This window comes from Parasteatoda tepidariorum, chromosome 6 (genome assembly GCF_982258835.1).
Source record: "Parasteatoda tepidariorum strain Cologne lab strain chromosome 6, Ptep-v5.0, whole genome shotgun sequence".
NCBI lineage: Eukaryota > Metazoa > Arthropoda > Arachnida > Araneae > Theridiidae > Parasteatoda > Parasteatoda tepidariorum.
This window is the reverse complement of record NC_141760.1, coordinates 75,718,756-75,742,491: the sequence shown is the minus strand read 5'-3', so window position 1 is coordinate 75,742,491 and position 23,736 is coordinate 75,718,756. Positions and strand designations below refer to the sequence as shown.

Sequence of the window (23,736 nt, the reverse complement as noted above, 5' to 3'; positions counted from 1 at the left end):
CCAATCTCCTGTTCGCCACCCTCATGGAACTGATACTGCAATCCTAACTTGCTCATTGGATGCTGAAGCACTGTAGTCTTCGATACGATGGTTATTCCATCATAAAATTAAAAATCTAAAAACATATTCACTCTGTGAACACCCAAGATTTACATATACATTTTGGTACTATTCTGCTTTGGTAGGATGTAAAAAAACTAGTACCATAATATCTACATGCATACTAAGTACCTATTGTAAATTTCAGGAAACAATTACCAGCAATAAATGGAAAAAAATACAATGCTTTAAAGTGTTAGTGAACCTTTAAAGTGATTCGTTTTAAAGCATCATATTGATACTATTTGTAAATTTACGATAATCTGAAATTTGAAACTTATTACAACGATAGGTTGAATTTTATTTATTTATAGATTTATTACCAATGTGAAGAAATGGGACTTAATATATTATTACAAATTTATACACATTGTGTTATCCGGTAAAAGCTAAAAAAAAAAAAACTATTCCTTTAAAATCCCACCAAACAGACAGCATCACCTTTTTTTGATGGATATTAATATATTATTACAAATTTATACACATTGTGTTATCCGGTAAAAGCTAAAAAAAAAAAAACTATTCCTATAAAATCCCACCAAACAGACAGCATCACCTTTTTTTGATGGATATTGGCCTTCAAAATGCTTTGAGCCGGTTCATCTCTTTTGCTCCATGATCTCTTTCGTTTGACATTGTTATAGACAACCCATTTTTCATCCCCAGTAATGATGGGCTTCAAAAATTGATCATTTTCGTGACATTTGAAAAACGAATCACAGACGTCAACGTGGAGACTCAAATTTCTCACCATGAGAACATGGGGCACCCATATATCTAGCTTAAATCCAGGCCTTTCAAGTGGTCGTGTGACCAATCCTCATACTGTCTAGCGGCAGCTAGACATTATTAATGAGTGGAGTCCATACTCTCTCAAGAAATCTAGGGCAATCAAAGGGTCCGTCTCAAAAGTCTCCTTAGAAATGTGAAGACAAGCCAGAACCAAGTGGTCATAAACAGTTGAATTTGATAAATTTAACCTCTCACCAATCTCACAAGTTGTCAATCGCCGATTTGCATCAACTAATGCCTTGAATATGACGAAATACTGCCTAAAATATGACGAAAATGCTGCTCATTGCTCTCCTTATTTAAAAGGGCACCAACCAAGAACTACTGTGTAGAATGAATTGAACTTTTCCACACACAAGCCTTGCTACATCAGCTCTCAAAACATATAATGATAATGTGACTAAAGTGTGAAGTTGGATTCAAAAAATACAATTAAATCCTCTGTCGGAAAAACGAAATTACTTTCGAACAATCCGATAAAATATGTATAAAAATACACCATCACAGTTCTAATTTTACATGAATTATTTTAGTCAAAAACATCAACTCAGTCATGCATCAAGACTTATTTAGAACCAAACTAATATTTTTCAAATGCCTTATCAAGATGGTCGAAGTAAAGCTTAAAAAAAAGCCCTGAGAATTCTGATTAAGTTCAAAAATTTCATTTTAGGTTAAAATTTCCAACTGCAGCAGTAACACCACTGACAGAAAATGATATGAAAAAAGCAATGGCCTTACTGTCAAGACCCTATATACAAAACAACATTCAATGGCAAAGACAGGTAATTACTTTCTCTTGCTCTTTGCAAAAGAATTGCTAAAATACAGTAATCTATTTTCAACTAATATGCATAAATTAAAAAGTGGGATCTGGAAAATTTAGTTTTATCAATTGTTGTAGTCAAACAAAAGAGTAACTAATTTGAATTTAAGTCCCGATTGTGCTTTAACCATTACTATTCATTTGCATGCTTTTAACAAGTATTTCAATGATCTAACAGGGCATATTGTATTTTATAAAATTTTGAAATAAATTGTCCAGACTTTTCTCTCCTTGAATGTAAATAAAACATTTAAGAATGCGTAATCAACACTCTTAAACTGAATAGTCTACTGTTTTACTTATAAAATTGCCTAATATCACCAAAGTGCAATAATTTTTTTTACATCTCTTCCAAACAAACTATTTAAAATTTTTAAACGCTCATGAAGATCGGGGCTAAAATTGTTCCTTGTAGCCTATGTTCAAATTTCAAGACCCGCAACAGACAAACAAAAATACAATATTAACGGAAAACAAGAAACGTTTAAAAATCAATAGTAAGACAAGTGAAAATTTTGAGTCAAATTTCTTAGAAAAATAAAATTAAATTTTTAAAAAATAAGAAATGTGACTCGTAAATCTGCTTCTGTGAATAATTTAATGATAAACATGTATCCTAATTTCTTAATTCATTTGCTTACGGAAGTAGATTTTCAATGAAAAAAGACAAGAAAAAATGTTTTTAACGTTATAGGAATAACACACACAAAAAATTGCTAGAAAAAGCAATATTGGTATTTTTTATAAATTTCAATTATTTATTATCTTCTTGTTCCACTTGGATAGTAAATGAACAGTAATGAAATTTTTTTTCTCCCCAATTTATTCTCAGATTCAGTTGATGTTGGAGCAATCAGTAAAGGCAGAAATCGAAGGACTTAGTAAACTTGATTCCCTTTTCCTCTCTTCAATTTACTTACCAAATAAAATCAAATATGGAGGATGGATTTGACAAACTGAAAAAATTCTAAGGACTCACTTTGAACTCTACGGACTTAATTCATGATAAAAATAAATATCTCTTCAATGAAATTTAAATATTTATGTTAAATAAATTAATATATTATGTTATCTATATACAGTTTTCTTTGTAGGGATATTAAATAAAATTACTGTATTCAACTTCTAGTTCTTTGAATTATACTCACAAGATTTAAAGATAAGACACAATATAAAATTCATAAGTGTAATATTAAATTTCAAAATACTTTCTCATTAAATAATAAATTTAATTTAGTCAAGACTTTTTTTACATACATTAAAGAACAAAACAGTTAAAAACTCCCAGCTTCTCAGCCTCCATTTACTATGATAAAGATTTATGAACCCTGATTAAACTTGTGAGAGAGAATATTGAATTTTACATGAATAAAACAAAGTTTTGTGAAACAGTTACAGCTTTCATAGTAATAAAAAGAAGAGATTTTTAGATTTCCCGTTTATTCTGCAAGTGGGTATTAAGGTATTGTTAAAACTAATTCTTTTAAAAGAATAATAATATAGGTTCACATAAAAGAGGAAAAATGATATAGCTAGTGAATAAAGAAAAAAAAAAGTATAAGGAAGAGCAGGGGCAATGCATCAATAGGGAAATTATGAATAAACCGATTTCACCAATGTGCCATCTTTTAGAAAATAAACTAATAACATTAGATTAAACTAACAATGTTAGAAAATAAACTAATAGAAAATTATTCTTCTAAAGAAGTGCCTAACACTTAACTGTCCGAAATAATTCTTATACACTAAGATAAATTAATACTTACTTACTTTAATTACATTAATTAATTTAATTAAATACTTTTCTTAATTTAATGACAACAAACTCCCCAACCAGCAAAAAAATTTCTAGTTGCGCTACAGTCTTTAAAGAAAGAAAATATAAACGGAAAGAAAAATAAAGAAAAGATTCTTACCAAAACATTTATTTTTTTCATTAATTCAGATATTTAAAATAGTTTGTCAGCTTACTTTGAACTCGCTCATTTCATATCATTTTGAAAAAAAGATAAGACAGAAAGACTAGAAAGATGAGAAAAAAGGTTGCAAGACAGAAAAATATTGCTCGCTAAAACCGGGTCTTGCTCGTTAAAAGTGATTTCTGTTCCATAGACTTAACATTGATCCAACCAAATATTCTCGTTTCCCTTGGTAAATCCGAGTTCTCGTTAAATCCGAGCTCGTTATAAACGAGTTCGACTATATTATAAATATTCAATATATGTTTAAATAAAAAATAGAATTTTAAAACAGCTTTAATCAAGTATTAAATAGTAATTCTGGCAAGTTAAAAATGGATAATGTTTTCTACAGTAAGTTGCACTGCAAACTCTTTACTGTCCTGGTGTATTTTGAAACAATTTTACTCATAATGTCATGATTGGTCTTTTGAGACTCTCTTGAGTAGTATTTCTTGTATACACGAATTTATTACCTAATTTATTATTTGCGTTAATAAAGAATCATCACTTATTTTATCATTAACCAAAAATCCTCAGTTCTAGATTTTTTGAGCGAAGCATCCGTTAGAGGAAGTTTTTAATTTTTATTTTGACAATTCCAGGTAAAAAAAAAACTTAATATTTGAACTTGTAATTCATGACTAAGCATGGATTTAAAGGACTTTTATTGGCGTTGATCACTAATAAGCGACATTAAGTATGATTTTTAAATACAAATAGTATAAAAACCGAGGGTGTCACCCAAGTTAGTAGATTTTTGTTAGATAACTAGCAAATGCTTCTTATAGTTGCAGCAAAACATTCATGAACATTATAAACAAATACAAATCATTTAATTAGGAAATAAAATGATATTTAGAACAAACTAATAGATAGGTTGGGTCATTCTGCAACCCCAATAATGCATACAAAATTAAATATTAAGTTAAGATGGGAAGGAAAAATGTATCCACACATGTATCTGATCAACAAATGCCCTTGGAGATTTCAAACTTGCAAAAATTTCAAAAAAAGAATTAGAGCTTTACCCAGGAGTGGCTAATAATTACACTTTTTAATTTAGTCCCCCAGTATATCTTTTAGCTTAACAAAGGCCACTGTCTGAAAAACTATAATTAATTGATTATTTTTACACAAGTACAGATACACAAATCTTCCAGTCACTAAAAAATATAATGTCAAGAAAATGTTATGAAACTTAATGGCAAAAAAAAACAAACAATATATAACTTTAAAAAAATTATTTTAATAATAATAAATGTGTAATGAGCTTGAAGCACAATTACATTCTTTTAATGCTCATATTTAGGGACAAAATAAAATCCCATTAATGTATGACTATTCACATATGATACAATAACAGTCGATCTTACTGCTGTGTAAAAGCAGATATGGTGACACTTTTCATTCTAGCTTTGCAGTCATCATACATATCTTTATAATCAGGATGTTCTTTGATAAGCAACATCAACACACTTCTTTTTACACCCATGGCAAGACCTAAATCATCTCTTGAAGGAGTATAAATATAAGGAATATTTTTTTCTTCACACACAGCTGGCATGTGGCACATAACTTCAATAGGTGTTACATCACCAGCAAAAACAACTATACCAGTCTCACCTTTACGAATAGCTGCTTGAGCATCTTTTAAGCCGTGACGAAGATAACCCTTGCAAGGAGCAGCTTTTTTAATCAATTTATACAAACGTTTAGCTAATTTTTTAGGAGCTAATGGTGATGCTATAATGCTAACATTTTGCATTTGCTCTTCATACGACAGGCGTGGAGTATCCTCGATTTGGGACGTTTCCATGGTTTCATCACCTTCATTTTCATCAGCACCCACGGATTTCTTTTTTCCCATAGTAAAAGAAAGAAAAAATTATAAATTTAACGTTTATAGCTGAACACGTGTTTTGTTAAGAACACCGGGAAAAAATTAGGTACTAAACAAAACGAGAAACAATTTTCTTCACTTCACTTTCCTCCAAATGCAAATCGGCAATTTTCGTTTTACGCTTTTTCCTAATCTTTCAGTAATCAATTTGACGAAACTGTCAAAATGATTAGTCCCGCAGTGGACTGATCGTTAAGACACGGTTCCCAGCAGATCACCGAAGTCAAGCATCACTGACTACGGTCAGTGTGCGGGTGGGTGACCACTTGGATCAGTCTGCGTAGGGGCCGAGGGTGTGCGGTATTGGTCCTCGTTAAACTGTGCTACCGTAAAGTGCTCGACTTCGCGCGCAGGTCGTCGGGCTACCGAAGCGGGGGTGCCATCCCCTCCGCAGAGGATCAAAATTGTGATGGCATGTCTTCGGATCATCCTCAGGGATGTTTCCCAGACCGTCGCCAATAGCCCATTGTGCAGCTCTAGTGCGACGTAAATTAACAACAACAACAACAACAAAATGATTAGGTTTTCATATCTGGCAATGAAACACGAGTTTCTCTTTTGTTCGATGTTTGCGATGAAAATGATGAAACTAGATTGAAATTGTTTTTATTTATAATTTAAATTTCGTAATCACAGTCATTGTTAGTGCCTAGCACACATAAGAAAAATCATTAAACATGAAAAGTCATTTAGAATTATTTCTTGTCTCTATCTTTTATGCATTTCTTGTTAAATTCTCTTGCGTAAGTTGTGTTCTCAGTTTTGTAAACAAAACAATATTGATTTTTGAATTATATAATGACATTTCGTTTAAAATTATTGAATATAATTTATGATAATTATAAATTTATAGTGTGAAGAGTCATCGCCTATAGAATATGGGGTTTTAGCTGCTGAAACATCAACAGACAAGGAAAATTTTTGCATAATTTATTTTCAAGATTTTGCCTCTTTACCTGAAACAAAATCTGAAGCTGTAAGTTGGACTCCATTTATCTGCCCCCCCCTTCTCTTCTGAAGTAGTGTTGCATGTGTGTCGAAATTAAAAATTAAATTTGTTTTATTTATTTATCTATTTTTTTTTTTGTATTTAGATTTGATGTACTTAATTAAAATTTGCCCTACATTACTAATATTTGAATAGAGATAGATTTAGGGACTGTTTTGCGGTCCCTTAGCAAATTTCATTTTCCTTAGCAAAATCAGCCCCTTCACAAAATTTAAATTCTATAAAACTGACCCTTTCATAAAATTCTAAATTTTAAAAACGTCCCCTTTCACAAGATTCTAATTCGTAAAAACCTGACGCTTCACAAAGTTTCACTTTATTAAAATGATTGAACAAAATTGTTCCTGAGCAGAAAAAAACTATTGGAAAAGGTGGTTTTGTATAGGCATTGTTGCAAATTTAACTCTTCTTAACTTATATTCAAAATTCATGTGTGCTGATAAAGTATTTAAAACATCAGAGTTTGAAAGACCGAAAAATGATGAATGACAGCCATAAAAATATGGAATGCAACTAAAAGTGATAACACAAAATCGGAATTCGCACATCAAAATAACATTGTATTAAAAATATCTGAATTCGAAAAACCTTTTAAAAATGACCAAAAAAAGTGATAAATAACTTCTAAAAAACTATTTTCTAATAATGTGAACTTACGATTGAATTGTCACTAATCGAAAACGCTGGAAAATGATAACTCAAATTCGAAATTTGCATGTCATAATGTATGATATTAAATGTATCAGAATTAATTTGCAGAACCATAAGGAAGTAGACATAAAAAAATTTTAAGAAAAAACATGTGAACATGCAAAAAATTCATAAATAAAAAATTATGATTACTAAAGCTAATTTTTTTTCAGTAATTATGAAAAGTCTACATTTCTTTATTTTTTTTTTTTTTCAAAAATTTTAAAAGTGGACTCCAAAAAATAAAACCTGGATTGATCCCTGTTAAGTTACATTCACAGATTTTTACCTTGCATATAATTAGTAATAAAACAAAATTATTGATTAAAGGAGAGAAAGAGATAGTAACTAGTACTGAATAGTAAATAATCGTTCATAGTATGAAAAACATAGCACTGCTAGATTTAAGAATAATTTTTATAAATGGACTATAGTTCCTCTACATCCTTACGTTAAAAATTTAAGTTTAAACAAAGAGGGAGAATTTGTTGTAAATAGATTCTAGTTCCTCTATACCTTTACCATTAAAAATTTATGGTTAAACAAAGAGGGAGAATTTGTTGTTTGCATAAGTTATAAACTTTAGTGTTTTCATCTTGTATCTCAAACAAGCGAGCAGTTCAACTGTTTAAATTTATCATCATTTTAACATTATTTTATGATTTATTTTTTCATTATTTTATGATTATGAGTGGGTTTATATGCACCCCTTTGAAAATTTAAAAAGTATAAGACTCTTATGGTATTGCCAATTAAGTTATAACAAGTCTAATATGTTCTTTGGGATGATTTTCTTATTGAAATAATCTTTAGACTGACTTATCTATACAGGAATCTTATTTACTTGAATTAAATCATCTGATAGTTTTTAAAAAATAAAACATTGATTTAAATGAAAAGTTTTTATTTATTATAATTTATTAATACATTCTTTAGGTTGTGATTCTGATTTCATTAATATTTAGTGCTTTTTGCAGAGAATTAATGAGATGCGGTAATATATAGGAATTATTATTAGATGGTTGTGATGCCAGAATTGGCATACACATATTTATTTTCTATCTTTTAAAATATCCTTAATTACTTAAACTTATTTTTATTAATGGAAGAATTACTTTTAAAATAAATCAAAAACTTAATCTTTTTAAGCGAACATAAAATATTCATTTCTTCTCTTCCAGATCAATGTAACGGATACTTTCTTTTTATTTCATTATTATGCAGACATATAAATTCACTGTCGCCTCTAATCGAAAACAAAAATCTATTTATAACTTTTTATTCTAATTTTCCAACGGCTAAATGTTTCGGTTGCATGGTTATATTAATTCACATAAATTTGTTGGCGACTCGTGATCGCCAAGGTGTTCTTTTTAACCCATGTGGACATGCTAGTTGGCTTTGTTTTTGGCTATGATATATTATGATAAATCGCCAAATTTTGGATCTCCTACCCATACTCTTTCTCTGTCCGTTGAGAATAAATATATTCACTTTTAATTTCGAAATTGGTGAAGGCTGGGAGCCCTTTGGGCCTCCCAGTCTTAATTTTCTAACGGTCAGAAATGTGCTGGCTTTATGATCTCTCAATAGAGAGTATTCTTATTTCATCCCTTTAAGGGATTTCTTATTTTTTGAAGAAATGGCCATTTCATAATTTACAAAATTATGCTTAATAAAATCTAAATTTACATTCAACGATTTGTACATCATTTCCTGGAAACGTTATTGTTTTTATTCATTCAATATTGGCCAAAATGAACATTCATAATTCCACTATACATTAACCACGCCTAATGAAGGAAGCAGCAAAGCTTTCTTCATTATAAAACTGGTGCCTAATGACGGGGAAACGTATCTTTGAAGAAAATTGCCAACTCCAGCCGGTATTCTCTAATCTTCAAGATCCTGATGAATATCTACTACTGTCCAGAGCAGCCTACCAGTGAGTTTTCCAGCAGTAGATGTTTTTAGAAGAAAAACGAGTCTTCTGTGCTTCTCATATTATTCCAAAAGATTGAAATCAATTTCTATGGGTTTTTTTTTTTACCTCTTCAAAAGTGTGAATTCCTGTTTCATCAGTTCTCCTTTGGATGTTATTCAAGAAAGTGTTTCTCACTTTGAAAAGATGAAAGTCAACTGTGTGTGTGACTCTCAACAGTGAATATTTTTTTTCTCTCTTTCACATCAAAATCAGAGAAAAAATTTTTTTACACTAACTGCAGTGCCTTTTTTTTTTGCAGTAAAATTTTTTTTTAAAATTACACAATTATAAGATAATTGCATTTAGTGCTTTTCAATTTCTAACTGACTATTTTACAGATTCAGTACTTAATATTTTCAATGCATAACATTTTTTAAAGCAATTATTTCTTATTCTCATTAAAAATTTTTGGAATTAATTTTCATTTTGTATGAATATCTTATATTCTATTTATTTTAATGATTACAATTTATTATTGCTGTTATATTTTCATTTTTAAAAATGATTATTATTTTTCTTAACTTGATATTTTAATTGGTATAACTATTTTTCATTTTTATATATCTATATATAATTTTAAGTTTTCTGATTATTAAATATGTCTAAACGTAAAAACAATATAAACTTTCATATTCAACCCTTTGCTGGTGATCCAACCACATCAAAGTTTTTCTTTCTTCAATTAGAAGATTATGTTAAGATTAATTCTTTAGATGAAGAACAAGCTATTGCAACTTTTAGATCTTTAATCTCAGGCAATGCTTTAAAATTTTATATTGAGGAACCTTCATTGGTTAAAATGAAAACACTGACTGAAATAAAACATAAATTTTTGGATTTTTTTAGACAAGATGATAATTCATCTATTTTTGCTTTGAATAATATTTTGTTGAAACCTCAGGAAACAATAAGATCCTTAGCTCATAGGATAAACATAACTTTCCATAAAGTGTATCCTAACTTAAATGATTCAGATGCAATTGATACTTTAAAGTACACGCATCTAATGGGAGCTCTTCCTCATGATATTAAGGTCACAATTTTGAAAGAAAATATAAAAACTTATGAGAATGCTGTTGAAAGAGCACAACAACTTCAGAATATAGACTCAGCTATTAACAATCAATTTAAAGGTAATGATGAGATCTTAAATCTAAATTCGGAAATTTCAAATTTAAAAGAGCAGATAAACAATATTGTTTCAAATAATAATGATAATAAAAATAAATGTGATGGAAATAAGAGACAATTTCAAAACAAAAATAGAAATTTTAAATCGAAAACTTATTCGAATATTAGTAATTATCGTAAAGCCCCTTATCATAATAACCAACATACCTTTCGGCAGAATTTTTGTGTTTTCTGTGGCAAGCATGGTCACATTATGAAATTTTGTAGAGAATTTTTGAATATTTCTCAATCGGATGTGCAGATTAATCAACATAATAGAAATTTTCAAACTCAAAGGAACTTTAGAAGCAATAGATTTTATCCCAATAGAAGTTACCAAAATAATCGAGATCACTCGTATAATAATCCTAATTATAATAATGATAATAGACAACAAACTTATCCAAATCCTAATGCCACCACTTTTAACCCCAATTTAAACTAAATTTTAGCTCAAATAAGGCTGATGCATTTGAGCTATCACCTAATATTGTGTCATCAGCTAATAATAAGTCGAGCATTAATGAAAAGAAAGATAATTTTACCCAAACAGTTAATAAAATAAAAATGCAAAATGAATGTTTTACTCAAACTAATGAACTTAATGAAATTATTGCAAATGTACACAATGAAATACCTAAACTACCCCTCATTAATGTACAACTTAAAGATTATTCTGTCCCATTTCTGATTGATTCAGGCTCTTCTCTTTCAATAATTTCTAATGAAACATTTAATAAACTTAAACATAACATTAAATATAAATATATTTCACGTTCAGTTTCAATTAGTACTATAAACTCTAAGGTTTCATTTCTAGGTTGTATTCAAATCTCATTTAAAATTAACAACAAACTATACAAACATACACTTTTTGTTACACATTTAGATAATTCAGTTTTTGAAGGGATATTGGGATATGATTTTATGCTAATGCATAACATTCAATTGTCACCTAAGGGCAATTTTATAACAATTAATGGCGAAAAAGTACCATTAATAGGACAAAAACAAACTACGGATAATGTAGACATTGATTTTGATGGAGATATTGTGTCGGATATTTGTGGAGAGATTCATAATGTAAATAAACAAAATGTAAACAAACAAAATTTGGACACTAAACAAAATGGTCAAGCTGTACTAAATCATAAAATTTTGTTGAATCCTGAAGAATATATTTATGCTAAAGTAATAGTTAAGAATCCTTTGAATACTAATGTAATTTTTGAACCAAGAATAGACTATAAAAATATTGAAATTTATTCTTCAATACATAATTTAGAACAAGTTAAAAATTTTCATGGATTCTATAACAAAAAGAATAAGTACTATGCTTGTAATATTTTTCTTAAAAATAAATCTGAAGAGACTTTGCATTTAAATAAAGGACAAGCTATCGGCCAAATGTATCCTATAGATACTATCCAAGATTCAAAATTAAATTTAAATGATTCTATTGCCAATAATCAAGAACTAGAGCAAACTAAAAGACAGGAATTTTTAAATTTAATTGTACCAACAAAAGATATTGTGGACTTAAGAAAAAGGGAATTGAAAGAAGATGATTTCCAGCTAGGTCATCTTGATGAAGCAAAACAAAAGCAATTAAAACATTTATTGTTAGAAAATTATCAAGTCTTTTCAAAATCTTTAAAGACACTCGGGCACACAGATAAAGTAATACCTGAAATTTCTTTTATTCATGATTATCCTATTCGCACTTTGCCATTTCCTGTACCTCAAGCTCTTCAACAAGAGACACTTAAGCAATTGCATGAAATGGTCGAAGCAGGATTGATCGAAAGAAGTGCAACACAGTGGTCTTGCCCAATGCTTTTGGTTAAGAAAAAGAATACTAATGACCCCAAACAAAAATTTAGATTAGCTTTAGACTTACGATTAATTAACAGCATTGTTAAACATTCGGCTTACCCACTTCCTAAGATTCAAAATATCATTCTAAATTTATCTAATTATAAATTCTTTTCATCATATGATCTTCCTAGTGCTTTTTGGCAATTGAACCTCCCTGAAGAATACCAAGATAAACTAGCATTTACAACCCCTTGGGGAACTTTTAAAAATAAAAGATTAGTTTTTGGCTTAAAAACAGCTTCTGCAACTTTTCAGGCCCTTATGGATTCAATAATTGAGGAAACTCGACTAGAGGGAATTTTCGCGTATCAAGACGATATAGTCATTGCAAGTAATTCTTTTGAGGAAACTGTAGAAAAACTAAAGGTTCTCATTTCTGTTTTAACTAAATATAATATAACTCTTTCACCAAGTAAATGTAAATTTCACCTTCAAGAAATTGATTATTTAGGATTTAAAATATCAGAACAAAAAGTTTTACCAATTGAATCAAACATCATTAAAATTACATCTTTTCCTATTCCAAAAACTAAACGACAACTTAAGAAATTCATTGGTGTTTGTGGATATTATAGAAATTTAATACCATGTTATGCTAAGCAAATTCAACCGCTAATTGATTTGACCTCTCCTAAAGTTAAATTTAAATGGACTCAAGAACATCAAAATGTTTTTAATTCTCTGCAAGAGATATTTTTCAATAAACCATTTATTAGACTCCCACAATGGGATAAAGATTTTATTTTAAATACAGATGGTTCAAATTTTGCTATTTCTGGTGTACTTTTACAGGAATTTGATGGTAAACTGTCTCCTGTGTCATATTTTTCCAAAACACTTAAAAATGCAGAAAGAAAGTACCCTGCCATCAAAATCGAATTAATGGCTATAGTAAAATCAGTTTTGGCTTTTAAACATTATCTGTATAATAGACATTTTATTATTTTATCTGATAGTAAACCCCTTAAACATTATAAGAAAACTTCTTCTCCCATGGACTTAACAACTAGATGGTTAATTCAGTTAAGCGAATATTCTTTTACTTTTAAGCACATTTCTGGAGTCAAAAATGTTTTGGCAGATTATTTTAGTAGATTAGAACAAGAACCTCCCCAACAGGACATATGTAGTAATCCTCAATTACTTCAAGTGAATGATGAAATATTTCCTTTTATTGAAAACTCTAATGATGATGAACAAAATTATATAAATAATACCAATGTAAACAAAGACCCCCTTTTGGAAATTTCTAATCATACATTTTTAATTGAACAAAAATTGGATAAAAATATCAAGAAAATTTATAACAATATTGAAAACAAACAATTTACTAAATCCAATCAACATTACTTTATTGATTCTGACACTAAATTATTAATGTATGTACATATGGAAAATGATAGAGAATTTCCTGTCATTGTTGTTCCTAAATCCTTAATATCAAAAGTTCTTGCAATAATTCATCTTCCACATTTTGGAATTAAGAAAACTTACCAATTTTTAAAATGTAGATATTTTTGGTATGGTATGTATTCAGATACAGAAAATTTTGTTAAATCTTGCCCCAAATGTATGGAAAATAAACATCATAGAATACCTCACGCTCCTTTACAAAATAATTTTATTCCCAAAAGACCATCTGAATTTGTTTCTTTAGACATAGTAGGACCTTTTTCTAATCAACAATATATTTTAACTCTTATTGATCATTTCAGCAAACATTTAGAACTTTTTACATTAACAAAAATTACTACCGAAGCTGTCACTGATTGTCTTTTTGCATATATTTGCACTTATGGCAGACCTGATATGATCTTAACAGATTTAGGTACTCAATTTACATCAGAAATATTTGAATATTTTTCAAAATCATTAGGAATTAAAATGAATCACACTACCTGTGCACATCCTGTCGCTAATTCTGTTAGTGAACGGATTAATACCAGCATAAAATCAACAATAAATTCTTTAATGAAAGATGGCATAAATTTTAAAAATGCAGCAAGAATTCATAAAAACTTGTATAATGGTGCTAAGCATAGCACAACTGGATATTCACCTAATGTAATACATTTCGGTCGAAATTTGTCATTAATTTTTGATACTTATAATCCCGATATTCAAGTACAACAAATAGATAAAGGCCATTATTTGGATAAAATTCTTTCGGATTTAAATAAAATGTATGATAAAACTTATGAAAATATTGCAGACGCCCAATGTAAACAAAACAAAAGTAATAATGAAAAATCAAAACTCAGATGCTTAAAACCTAATGATATTGTGTATATTAAATCAAGGGATAAATATAACAAAAAGTTTTCTGGTCCTTACAAGGTTATTAAAAAGCATACTGATGTAACATATTCAATTCAAATGTTAGATAATCATCATGGTAGGATTTTTAAAATACATATTGATAGATTATTATTAATGAATAAAAGAAAGGAACATTTAAATGATAACGATAATGTCTCTAGGAATAATGATAATTATAAATATCATTACAATTTAAGGAATAGAATCGTTTAAAAATAATTTTTGGTTTTGTGAATGAGATATCTGATTTTTCGAGTCTTTCCTGCTGTAAAGGCAGTAACATTTTGTTTACAAATATAAAGTAAAACATTTTTTTTTCCATTCATATAAATATATTTTTATTTCAAGTGTATTTTCAATTTATATATTTACTATTTTTGCATTTCAAGTTATATATATTTTTTTAGTTTTCGTATGTGATAATGAAAACAGACTTTAACAAGTTGCAATCACAGTAAAAATTTTGGTGTAAAGATATTTTGTGCAGTTAAAATATGAAGAACTGTATAATTGATTAAAAAGTTCAAGCAATATAAATATTTACATGAAAGAAATCGTTTACTCTAAGAACTCATCAAATTTTTATATATCATTCTTTAACCCTTATGCACAATGGATGCTAACACAAAGCATTCTAGGATTAGTTGGTAAATAATGAATATTTTTTTGAAGTATTTTATAAGATTTGTAATTCATAAATAATACTTGTATTTATTTATATATAATTGAATTTCAACCACATGCTCACATTTAACAAGTACTATAGTACAGTATAAATAAATTTTGATATCTATATTGATTAAACTAACTCATTGTCACTGTTGTTTTGCATGGAGGCATCTGTGCGGAATGATTTATGGTGATTTTCTTTACTAGGGCCCAGGTAATTAAATTCATTAAGTGACATAGAGATAAATTTTTTTTTCTTACAATGTAAATAAACATGAATAATTAATTCAATGGTAATAAATTTTTTTTCAAATTGAGAACAACTGTAGAGATTACATGGATTTTAAGTTGTAATAATGTAACAACAATAATTTTTATTAACAATATTGGACATGTTACTCAGTCCTAAATTTTTTTAAATGTGAATTCAAATAAGATAATTTATTTATACTTTCCTGTGCATAAGAAAAGGGTTATTTAATACAAGTAATACACACCAAAATACTACTTTTTGATTTAAATACTTTTACTGTGAAAAGCTAATGCAACTTTTAGTGAATGTTTTTAAATGAGCTATTTAATAATTGTTTAAAATAAAGATAAGTATTCTTTCTGCTGAGTATAAATATTTAGATGAACATAATAAAATGTTCAGATTTTTTTCATGCTGAAATATATAAGTTTGAAATAATGGAGGCAAACAAAACTGAAGTAAATTATTTTTCTCAAGAAAAGGACTTGTACGAAAAGGAAGAAATAATAATATTGTAAGTTTGCTCTTCTCTCCAAGTTGAGAGAAATTAAAAATATCCTGGCCAGGTCATGACAATGCTCAGCTAATGAAGCATTTTAAATACTCAGCAAATTTTTCATGTATAGCTCAGAACATTTACATATGATATTTAGTAACTTGAGTGTTAAAAGTATATCTTAGAACTACAACTGTATGTTCTAAAAATTTTTTTGAATAATAATTTTACTTTGATATTTAATTATACATAAGTGTATATTTCATATTTTGTTCCTTGAATATATTATGTTTCAATGCATAAATTTTTGTAACATGGGGGAAGATCCAATTTAAAAAAAAAAAAATATATGTATATATATTTTTTCTGTGTCCAGCGGGGATATATGTGATGCCAGAATTGGCATACACATATTTATTTTCTATCTTTTAAAATATCCTTAATTACTTAAACTTATTTTTATTAATGGAAGAATTACTTTTAAAATAAATCAAAAACTTAATCTTTTTAAGCGAACATAAAATATTCATTTCTTCTCTTCCAGATCAATGTAACGGATACTTTCTTTTTATTTCATTATTATGCAGACATATAAATTCACTGTCGCCTCTAATCGAAAACAAAAATCTATTTATAACTTTTTATTCTAATTTTCCAACGGCTAAATGTTTCGGTTGCATGGTTATATTAATTCACATAAATTTGTTGGCGACTCGTGATCGCCAAGGTGTTCTTTTTAACCCATGTGGACATGCTAGTTGGCTTTGTTTTTGGCTATGATATATTATGATAAATCGCCAAATTTTGGATCTCCTACCCATACTCTTTCTCTGTCCGTTGAGAATAAATATATTCACTTTTAATTTCGAAATTGGTGAAGGCTGGGAGCCCTTTGGGCCTCCCAGTCTTAATTTTCTAACGGTCAGAAATGTGCTGGCTTTATGATCTCTCAATAGAGAGTATTCTTATTTCATCCCTTTAAGGGATTTCTTATTTTTTGAAGAAATGGCCATTTCATAATTTACAAAATTATGCTTAATAAAATCTAAATTTACATTCAACGATTTGTACATCATTTCCTGGAAACGTTATTGTTTTTATTCATTCAATATTGGCCAAAATGAACATTCATAATTCCACTATACATTAACCACGCCTAATGAAGGAAGCAGCAAGGCTTTTCATCATTACAATGGTCAAAATGGACTTTTTTAAAAAATAAAAAAAGACTACTAGTTAAAAAAAGTGATATGAAACCTATAAATTATCACTTTCCATTTTCTGCCAGCCAGGTGGCTGAGTGGTTAGCATGCCTGACTGCAAAGCCAATGGCTGCAGGTTCGAGTCCGCTCAGAGCATGGATGTTTCTTTCTATGTGTTGTTCTCTGTTGTGTGGGTAATGTTGCTTACCAAGCAAGGAAAAATGAGTAATACTTCTGGCACCTTCCATGGCAGAGAGCGATAAGTTTAGTGCCTGCCACTAAAAAAAAAAAAAAAAATTCCATTCTCTGTAGGTAAAATAATTTGTTGCTACCTAAACATTTTTCAATTGTGTACTCATTTTAATACAAATTCATTTAAGCTCATTAACTGTGTAGTTTGTTCTTATATAATGAAGAAAGTCATGTTTTATCGAAAAAAAATTTAGAAAAATTTATCTTTTTCTTGGTTTTTCCTGATTTGATCTAAATAACTTTTCTTCATTTGGCAACAAAGTCATTGAAACAGTAACTCACTTTTATTTTTCCACAATAGAGGGTCTCCCTCACACCAGAAAAAATAATCACTCGTAAGAATTGGTTCAATGCTGAATCTTAGAAGCCAACACCAAGAAAAATAAAGCTTGTAAAGTATTGATTAAAAAACATCATACTGAAAATGGAAATGTGTTCTAGCAATGACAGTTGTCGTGCACAGGTACCGATATGGAAATATCTCCAATGAAATATATATAGCTAGTTTAGGTGCCGTGGGCTGTATAAATTTTTTTCTTTGCAAAAAAACATTGAACTGACATATCAAAAGGAAAAATGTTGGTGCAACATATTCTTATTTATATCTCGTGCCATTAAACTCTACTTTCAACTTAGCTGAAAAAGAAAAATGGTGCATAATGATTTTTTAATCCGGGGAAGAAAAAAAATGCTTCCTGTGAGAGACCCATATAGTATATTTTTAAGATTATTTCACACATAAGAACTTTACTGTTCATTTAGTACTTCAGCTATTTTAGTTGGCATAAATATTATACTAGCCCTGTGGCAGAATTTTTTCTGACTTTCTGCGACAAACCTAACTAGAACCAATCTCTTTCTGCAAGATATTTTTATCGTTATAAATGTATGTGTAATGAATTTATAATAATAGATGAAATTCGTGTTTATAAAATAAGTCTAAATGCATAGAATAAAACTGTGTAGATTTTTCTTTCTTAATTTCATAATATAAGTTTACATTTCTTAATAAGTTTAAATTGTTTAAGTATAAATTTGCATAATCTTCGATAATAACGAAAAGTTATAAATGTATAGATCTGCAGACAAAAATGCCTACTAGTAAAGATTACCCAGAACCTGTAATAAGACAGAACTTATAGAAATAGCTAAGAATAGACAAAAAGATTAAATTTATATAAAACAAGATAACTGAATTTGAAGTATCAGTTTAAAACAATATCAAAATTAAATTATTAAAGCAGTTTAAAACAGTATGGTTTAATGTTTCATTATTGTAGTTATATCAGGTACAGAAACAAATCAGATGAAAAAATTAATATTGAAGTTGAGTAATCAAAATAATAAAATAGAATTGACTATAACCGAATTCTAAAAGCAAAAAATTAAAGCAATGTTTGTTTCAATTTTTTCTACATCTAATTAATTTTATCTAATTAATTATAGATTAATTAGATTCGATTAATATTGTACTGACTTATTGAAAGATTTTTTTTTTTTTTTAAAAAAAGGAGGTAAATAAAACTTTTTTCGTGCTCAGATTAAGTTCAGAACGAAAAAAATACACATCGCTTGTGATTTCGCACTGTATTGTGTAAATATATAGCATTGATTCCACACGAAGTACGCAGAAGCGGTTTCCGACTCAATATGCTCTCAAGTCTATTCAACATCTCGAAACGAAATAGTCTTTATCAGTACTGAAACATCGGTATTAGAGCCATACTCATTGGATGCAATTTTTTTTCGCATGCGTACAGAAACCTGTTTGAAAGTGTTTCACCAGTAAATATTTTCCACCAATCTGGTTTTAATTCGCATGCCAAAAAATCGTAGATAGTGAGATATCTTTCAGGCTTTATTTCATTTATCGTTAGATTGCGATTTTTCTTTCTTTTTTTTATCGACGACTTAATTCAAAGGATATAGGTATTTTATCTTTACAAAAAAATATATATAGTCATTTTTTACTTTTTACTGCTTCTAAAATTTCTTGATTTGTTGGAAATGCTGTCTCATCCTTACTATCGATATTGCTACTAGTAAAAATATTTGATTCGAATCTAGAACGTTTTTTTTTTTTTCAATATTAGTAGCGTGTGAAGCTTCTTTTCCTGTCGCTTTCCAGAAAAAAATCTCTGACATCGCTAGGTGTTGTCGACTTCCATCTTATTTCTTCTTCGGTATGCCGCTTTGAAAAATCAGTTTTCAAATTTGTTTTGATTATTGTGACTTCACAATTGCAACAAATAACCTTTTCGCAAGACATGATTTTTTTAAAAAAAGAATCTTTTTACGCATGAAATTTTCCACATAAGTGCAAAAAATATAAAATGCTCTGTTCTCATAAGAAAACAAAGCAAATTACTGCGCCAGCGATTGAGGCCGAAGTTGGCAAATTTCGAAAAATAGCTTAATAAAGGGGGAAAAAATTCTCCCCCATTTATCCAGTAACTGTTTGTGTTGGAGATTAACGGAGAATTAGGAGCGCTTTTTCCTTCCGCGGTGCGCTAGAAAAAAAATATTTAAAACAATTCTGTAAGAAAAAAATTTTGCAGAACCATTATTGCTTCTGCAGAAATTTTTTGTTTCTGTAGAAAATGTTTTTTTTTTTGTTGGTAAAACAGCTTCTGTTTCTGCAGAATCTTTTTTGAGAACTTTTGGTTGTGGCAAACCAAAAATTTTTATTTTCCAAATAAAAAAAATCTTTCTGCAAGATCTCAGTCGCTTTCTGCGACAATGTCGCCGTGTTTCTGCCACGGGGTATACTAGTATAAAAAATCCATTTGTATTCATTACATGTTTGTTATATTTTTAAATATTTTACATTTATCCATATCAACAGATTTTTTTTTTAATTTTATAATTATTTCTGCTTATTTATTTATTATTTTTTAATCTGGTATTTTATCTAATTATTTTATTTAATTATTTTTTAGTTCTATTATTTTGTTAATTGTCACAAAATATATATATTTTTCCTGCAGATATCGAAAAATTATATCTTCATTGATTTCTAAGATTTGCTTGAAATTTATCTTATTTGCTCAATATTATGAGCATAATAAGGAATATTTTTTTAAATATACAGTTGAAAATCTTCAATTTTACTTCCCCTCATGTATACAAATCTCTTAATTATCAGTAAAACGTCAAAATTTTGAAGAAAATTGGGTTACATTTTTTCAAGGTGTACAATCAATGTGTGATTCTTAATTGATATTTATTAAAATTTTTTCTATCTCTGAATTTAATTTATATGTATATACACTTTTAATAATTGCTTAATTCATTTTATTCTTAGGAATTCCATATTTTGCAAAATGATAGTTATGAAGATTGGTGTTCTGATCATCCAGAAAGTGATGTTAAAAGCAAAGTTTTATTGTTAAATAAAGGAAATTGTAGTGTTGTAACCCAAGCCCAAAATGTTCATGACAGAGGTGGACAAGGAATTCTTTTTATTACTGAAAGTGGTAGAGTGGTAAGAAATAGTTCATAAATACTGTTAAAATAATTTTGGATATTAATCTTTTCTATGTTTCTCTTTTAATTATTAATGAAGTAATTAATTTTTACACATATTTGAAATATTAAATAAAACTCATTTTATTTAGATTTCTACATTCTGATTATTTTTTATCATATAATATAATCTAGCATTTTTATACAACTATCAAATGGAAGAAAATTGCCAAAGCTATTCTTTAGTGTAGGTGTGGTAATTTAATGGACAACTAGTCAAAAAAAATTTTGTGACTTTGCTAAGTTAACAGATCTTAAAGCCAAAACGTAAAATGTTCTTATAAAATCCTCTTTTTCCTCTGAATATAAACAGAAACTGGTTCTGAAGCAATGTGAAGAGGTTTTCCGTTGCTCCAACGTACATGAAGCAGAGCTTGTTACCTCTTTCCTTACTTACCTAACTTGTGAGGAAACATTAACAATCAAATGTAAGCAGTTGAGAGGTTCCTTTCTGTTCATGTTGTGTATTCGATGATGTTTTGACTTACTACCCACTTATAAGGACAATTTTTTTTTAGCTCAAGCAATGCCTAAAGCTGAATTATAATAGAATTTAATTAAAATAAAATTTTATTGAATGGAAAATCTATTTGTTGTATATTAATGCAGGCATTAAAAAGTTAAAATCATCTAAAAAAGAGTTCTCTGTATAATTTTTCATTTATAATATGAGTATTATATAAAATTAAAGTTCCCATAATTTAAATAAACTCATTATTGCCTTTATATAATAATATTAAAGTCATTCAATTTTTTTTATAACAATTTTAAAGGAACAATTCAGTGTATTTGAAAAATTTCAACAAAAATATAGCAAAATGTTCATGATTTTATTTATATCTTTTTTAAATTTTCTGTTACTAAAGCCTTGAATACACATTCTGTATTTATCTATTACTATTGCTGTTAGTACATAATTTTGATTTTTTGTCATAACTTTTCTTTTCTTTGAAATAGTGTTTTGGTAACATATCCCTGTAGCTAAAATGCTGTTTTCTCTTTGAAGGTTTATTCCAGTTTTTCATTTAAATTTAAAACTACAAATATAATAATCCTTATATATACAGAATAGAGTAAATGCTCACTGATAGTCAAATATAATGTGCTGTAAAATAAGAATTATTCGAGACAACTATTTACTATTTGTATTAAAATTTCATTATTAAAGAGCTAGAGAGGCCAACAATCAATAAAAAGCATATGTGATTACTTTAATTTATTACATCATTTTTATTCATGAAGTAATTTTAATTGTTCATTAAATATTGTAGCTGACTTTTTTCTTCTTTAAGTTATATTTTAGTTTCTTATTGTTTTGGTTTAGAAAGAGGTGCATATAAATTCAACTGCAGCAAAAGATATCAATATGACTGTTGGCTTGATTTCTGAAAACTCTGTTGAAAGATTAAAAGTATGTTTATATAAATTATCTATAAATTTTTTATTTGCTTTGTTATGTATACTTTATGTCCTATTTTCTCATTCTAAAACGATTTTTTATTCCATTTTCAGAATATGTATGGCAATAGTAGTATTAGTGTCCGTCTCTTTGCACCTTATAATATGAATTTTGATTGCAGCTTACTAGTAATTTGGGTAATTGGAATATTTACTGTTGCTGTTGGCTCATATTGGTCTGGACTCATACGCTTTGCAATGTAAGTGTTGTTCTAAGTTTAGGTTATATTTTTGAGGTTTTTGAAACTTAACTAGTTGAAGGTTATGCTCTCATGTAATTATAAACTATTAGAGTTTTGCTTTTGTTTATATTTTGAAAATATAAAACAGTGAGATGTTTACATGAAAGTTTTATTTAAGATTTCTAGATCTAAGATTTAATTTTAATTTCAAGATTGCGGTACTCTTATCTGTGTGGAAGTACTTTGGTTTTAATCTTAACTATTTTAAGAGATGTCTGCAATATTATCAAAGTTCTTTATATATTGAATTTTAGTAATTATGTAAAATAAGTAATGTCAGCATATAAATACAGTAAATGTCAGCATAGTAAACAGCAGAAATTATGAAATTGTTTCCATCTCTGTCGTGAGATCTGTCGAAAACTCATCTGAATGCTCCATTATGTGCCGTATTGCTTTCTCATGCACCTCTCGAGGCATAACTTGAGTGACTTACAGAATATATGCTTTTGCTCAAAAGGTAAGCTCCATCACCAATAATTAGTATGATAGTATGTGGCATTACAGCACCAGTCATGTTTAAAATTTATGCTGTTTATTTTAGAAAGGATCAAATAATTACTTCCTAACTCTGATTTTATGTCTATAAAAATACAAAATTTATCTGAATAAATACTTAACTTTTAACTAACTATTTAACACTACTTAAACTATTACTTAAAAACTACCTAACAAAATTAATCTCTATAAATGCTTAACTTACAACTGAGTATTTAACATGACTAGGATTGGGCAAGTAAGAAATTTTTTATCTTGATACATTGTATCATGAAACAATATATATATATTCAAAAATTGTCAACCAATAATCTTTAAATTAATCAAAAATAAATAAAAGGAATAAATCTATAACAAAAGGAAAGGTTAATTCTGAAAATAATGCTTCTATAACATAATAGCATTGCTTAGTTTTTTCTATTAAAATAATAAAGATATAACGCAAACTTTATTTAAAAACTACTCAAGATTTATTAGTTTAAAAATAATAATAAAACTGCAACAAAATATTTT

General features: G+C 28.2%; 3 protein-coding genes across 7 annotated transcripts in view; 2 read left to right on the top strand and 1 right to left on the bottom strand.

Moving 5' to 3' along the window:
* Positions 1–3,073, top strand: part of mei-W68 (meiotic W68) — a 32,809-nt gene extending 29,736 nt beyond the window's left edge. For all 4 annotated transcript variants that reach the window (XM_071178486.2, XM_071178485.2, XM_087166068.1 and 1 more), the window contains 2 exons: positions 1,565–1,676; positions 2,550–3,073. In XM_071178486.2, coding sequence (XP_071034587.1) covers positions 1,565–1,676; positions 2,550–2,669 — 232 coding nt within the window. In that variant the 3' untranslated portion in view covers positions 2,670–3,073. The remainder of the gene's footprint in view (positions 1–1,564; positions 1,677–2,549) is intronic.
* A 1,841-nt stretch (positions 3,074–4,914) lies between these two features.
* On the bottom strand, positions 4,915–5,677 carry NHP2 (NHP2 ribonucleoprotein). The gene has a single exon (XM_087166069.1). It carries the CDS (start codon positions 5,543–5,545, stop codon positions 5,048–5,050), a length of 498 nt encoding a protein of 165 aa, XP_087022195.1. The 5' UTR covers positions 5,546–5,677; the 3' UTR covers positions 4,915–5,047.
* Positions 5,678–6,102: 425 nt separating this feature from the next.
* Positions 6,103–23,736, top strand: part of LOC107452505 (signal peptide peptidase-like 2A) — a 36,503-nt gene continuing 18,869 nt past the window's right edge. The window contains exons 1-5 of one of the 2 annotated variants that reach the window (XM_087166067.1): positions 6,103–6,321; positions 6,432–6,554; positions 20,805–20,984; positions 22,350–22,436; positions 22,538–22,683. In XM_087166067.1, the coding sequence (XP_087022193.1) occupies positions 6,256–6,321; positions 6,432–6,554; positions 20,805–20,984; positions 22,350–22,436; positions 22,538–22,683 (602 nt within the window). In that variant the 5' untranslated portion in view covers positions 6,103–6,255. The remainder of the gene's footprint in view (positions 6,322–6,431; positions 6,555–20,804; positions 20,985–22,349; positions 22,437–22,537; positions 22,684–23,736) is intronic. The other variant, XM_087166066.1, reaches the window with a different exon arrangement.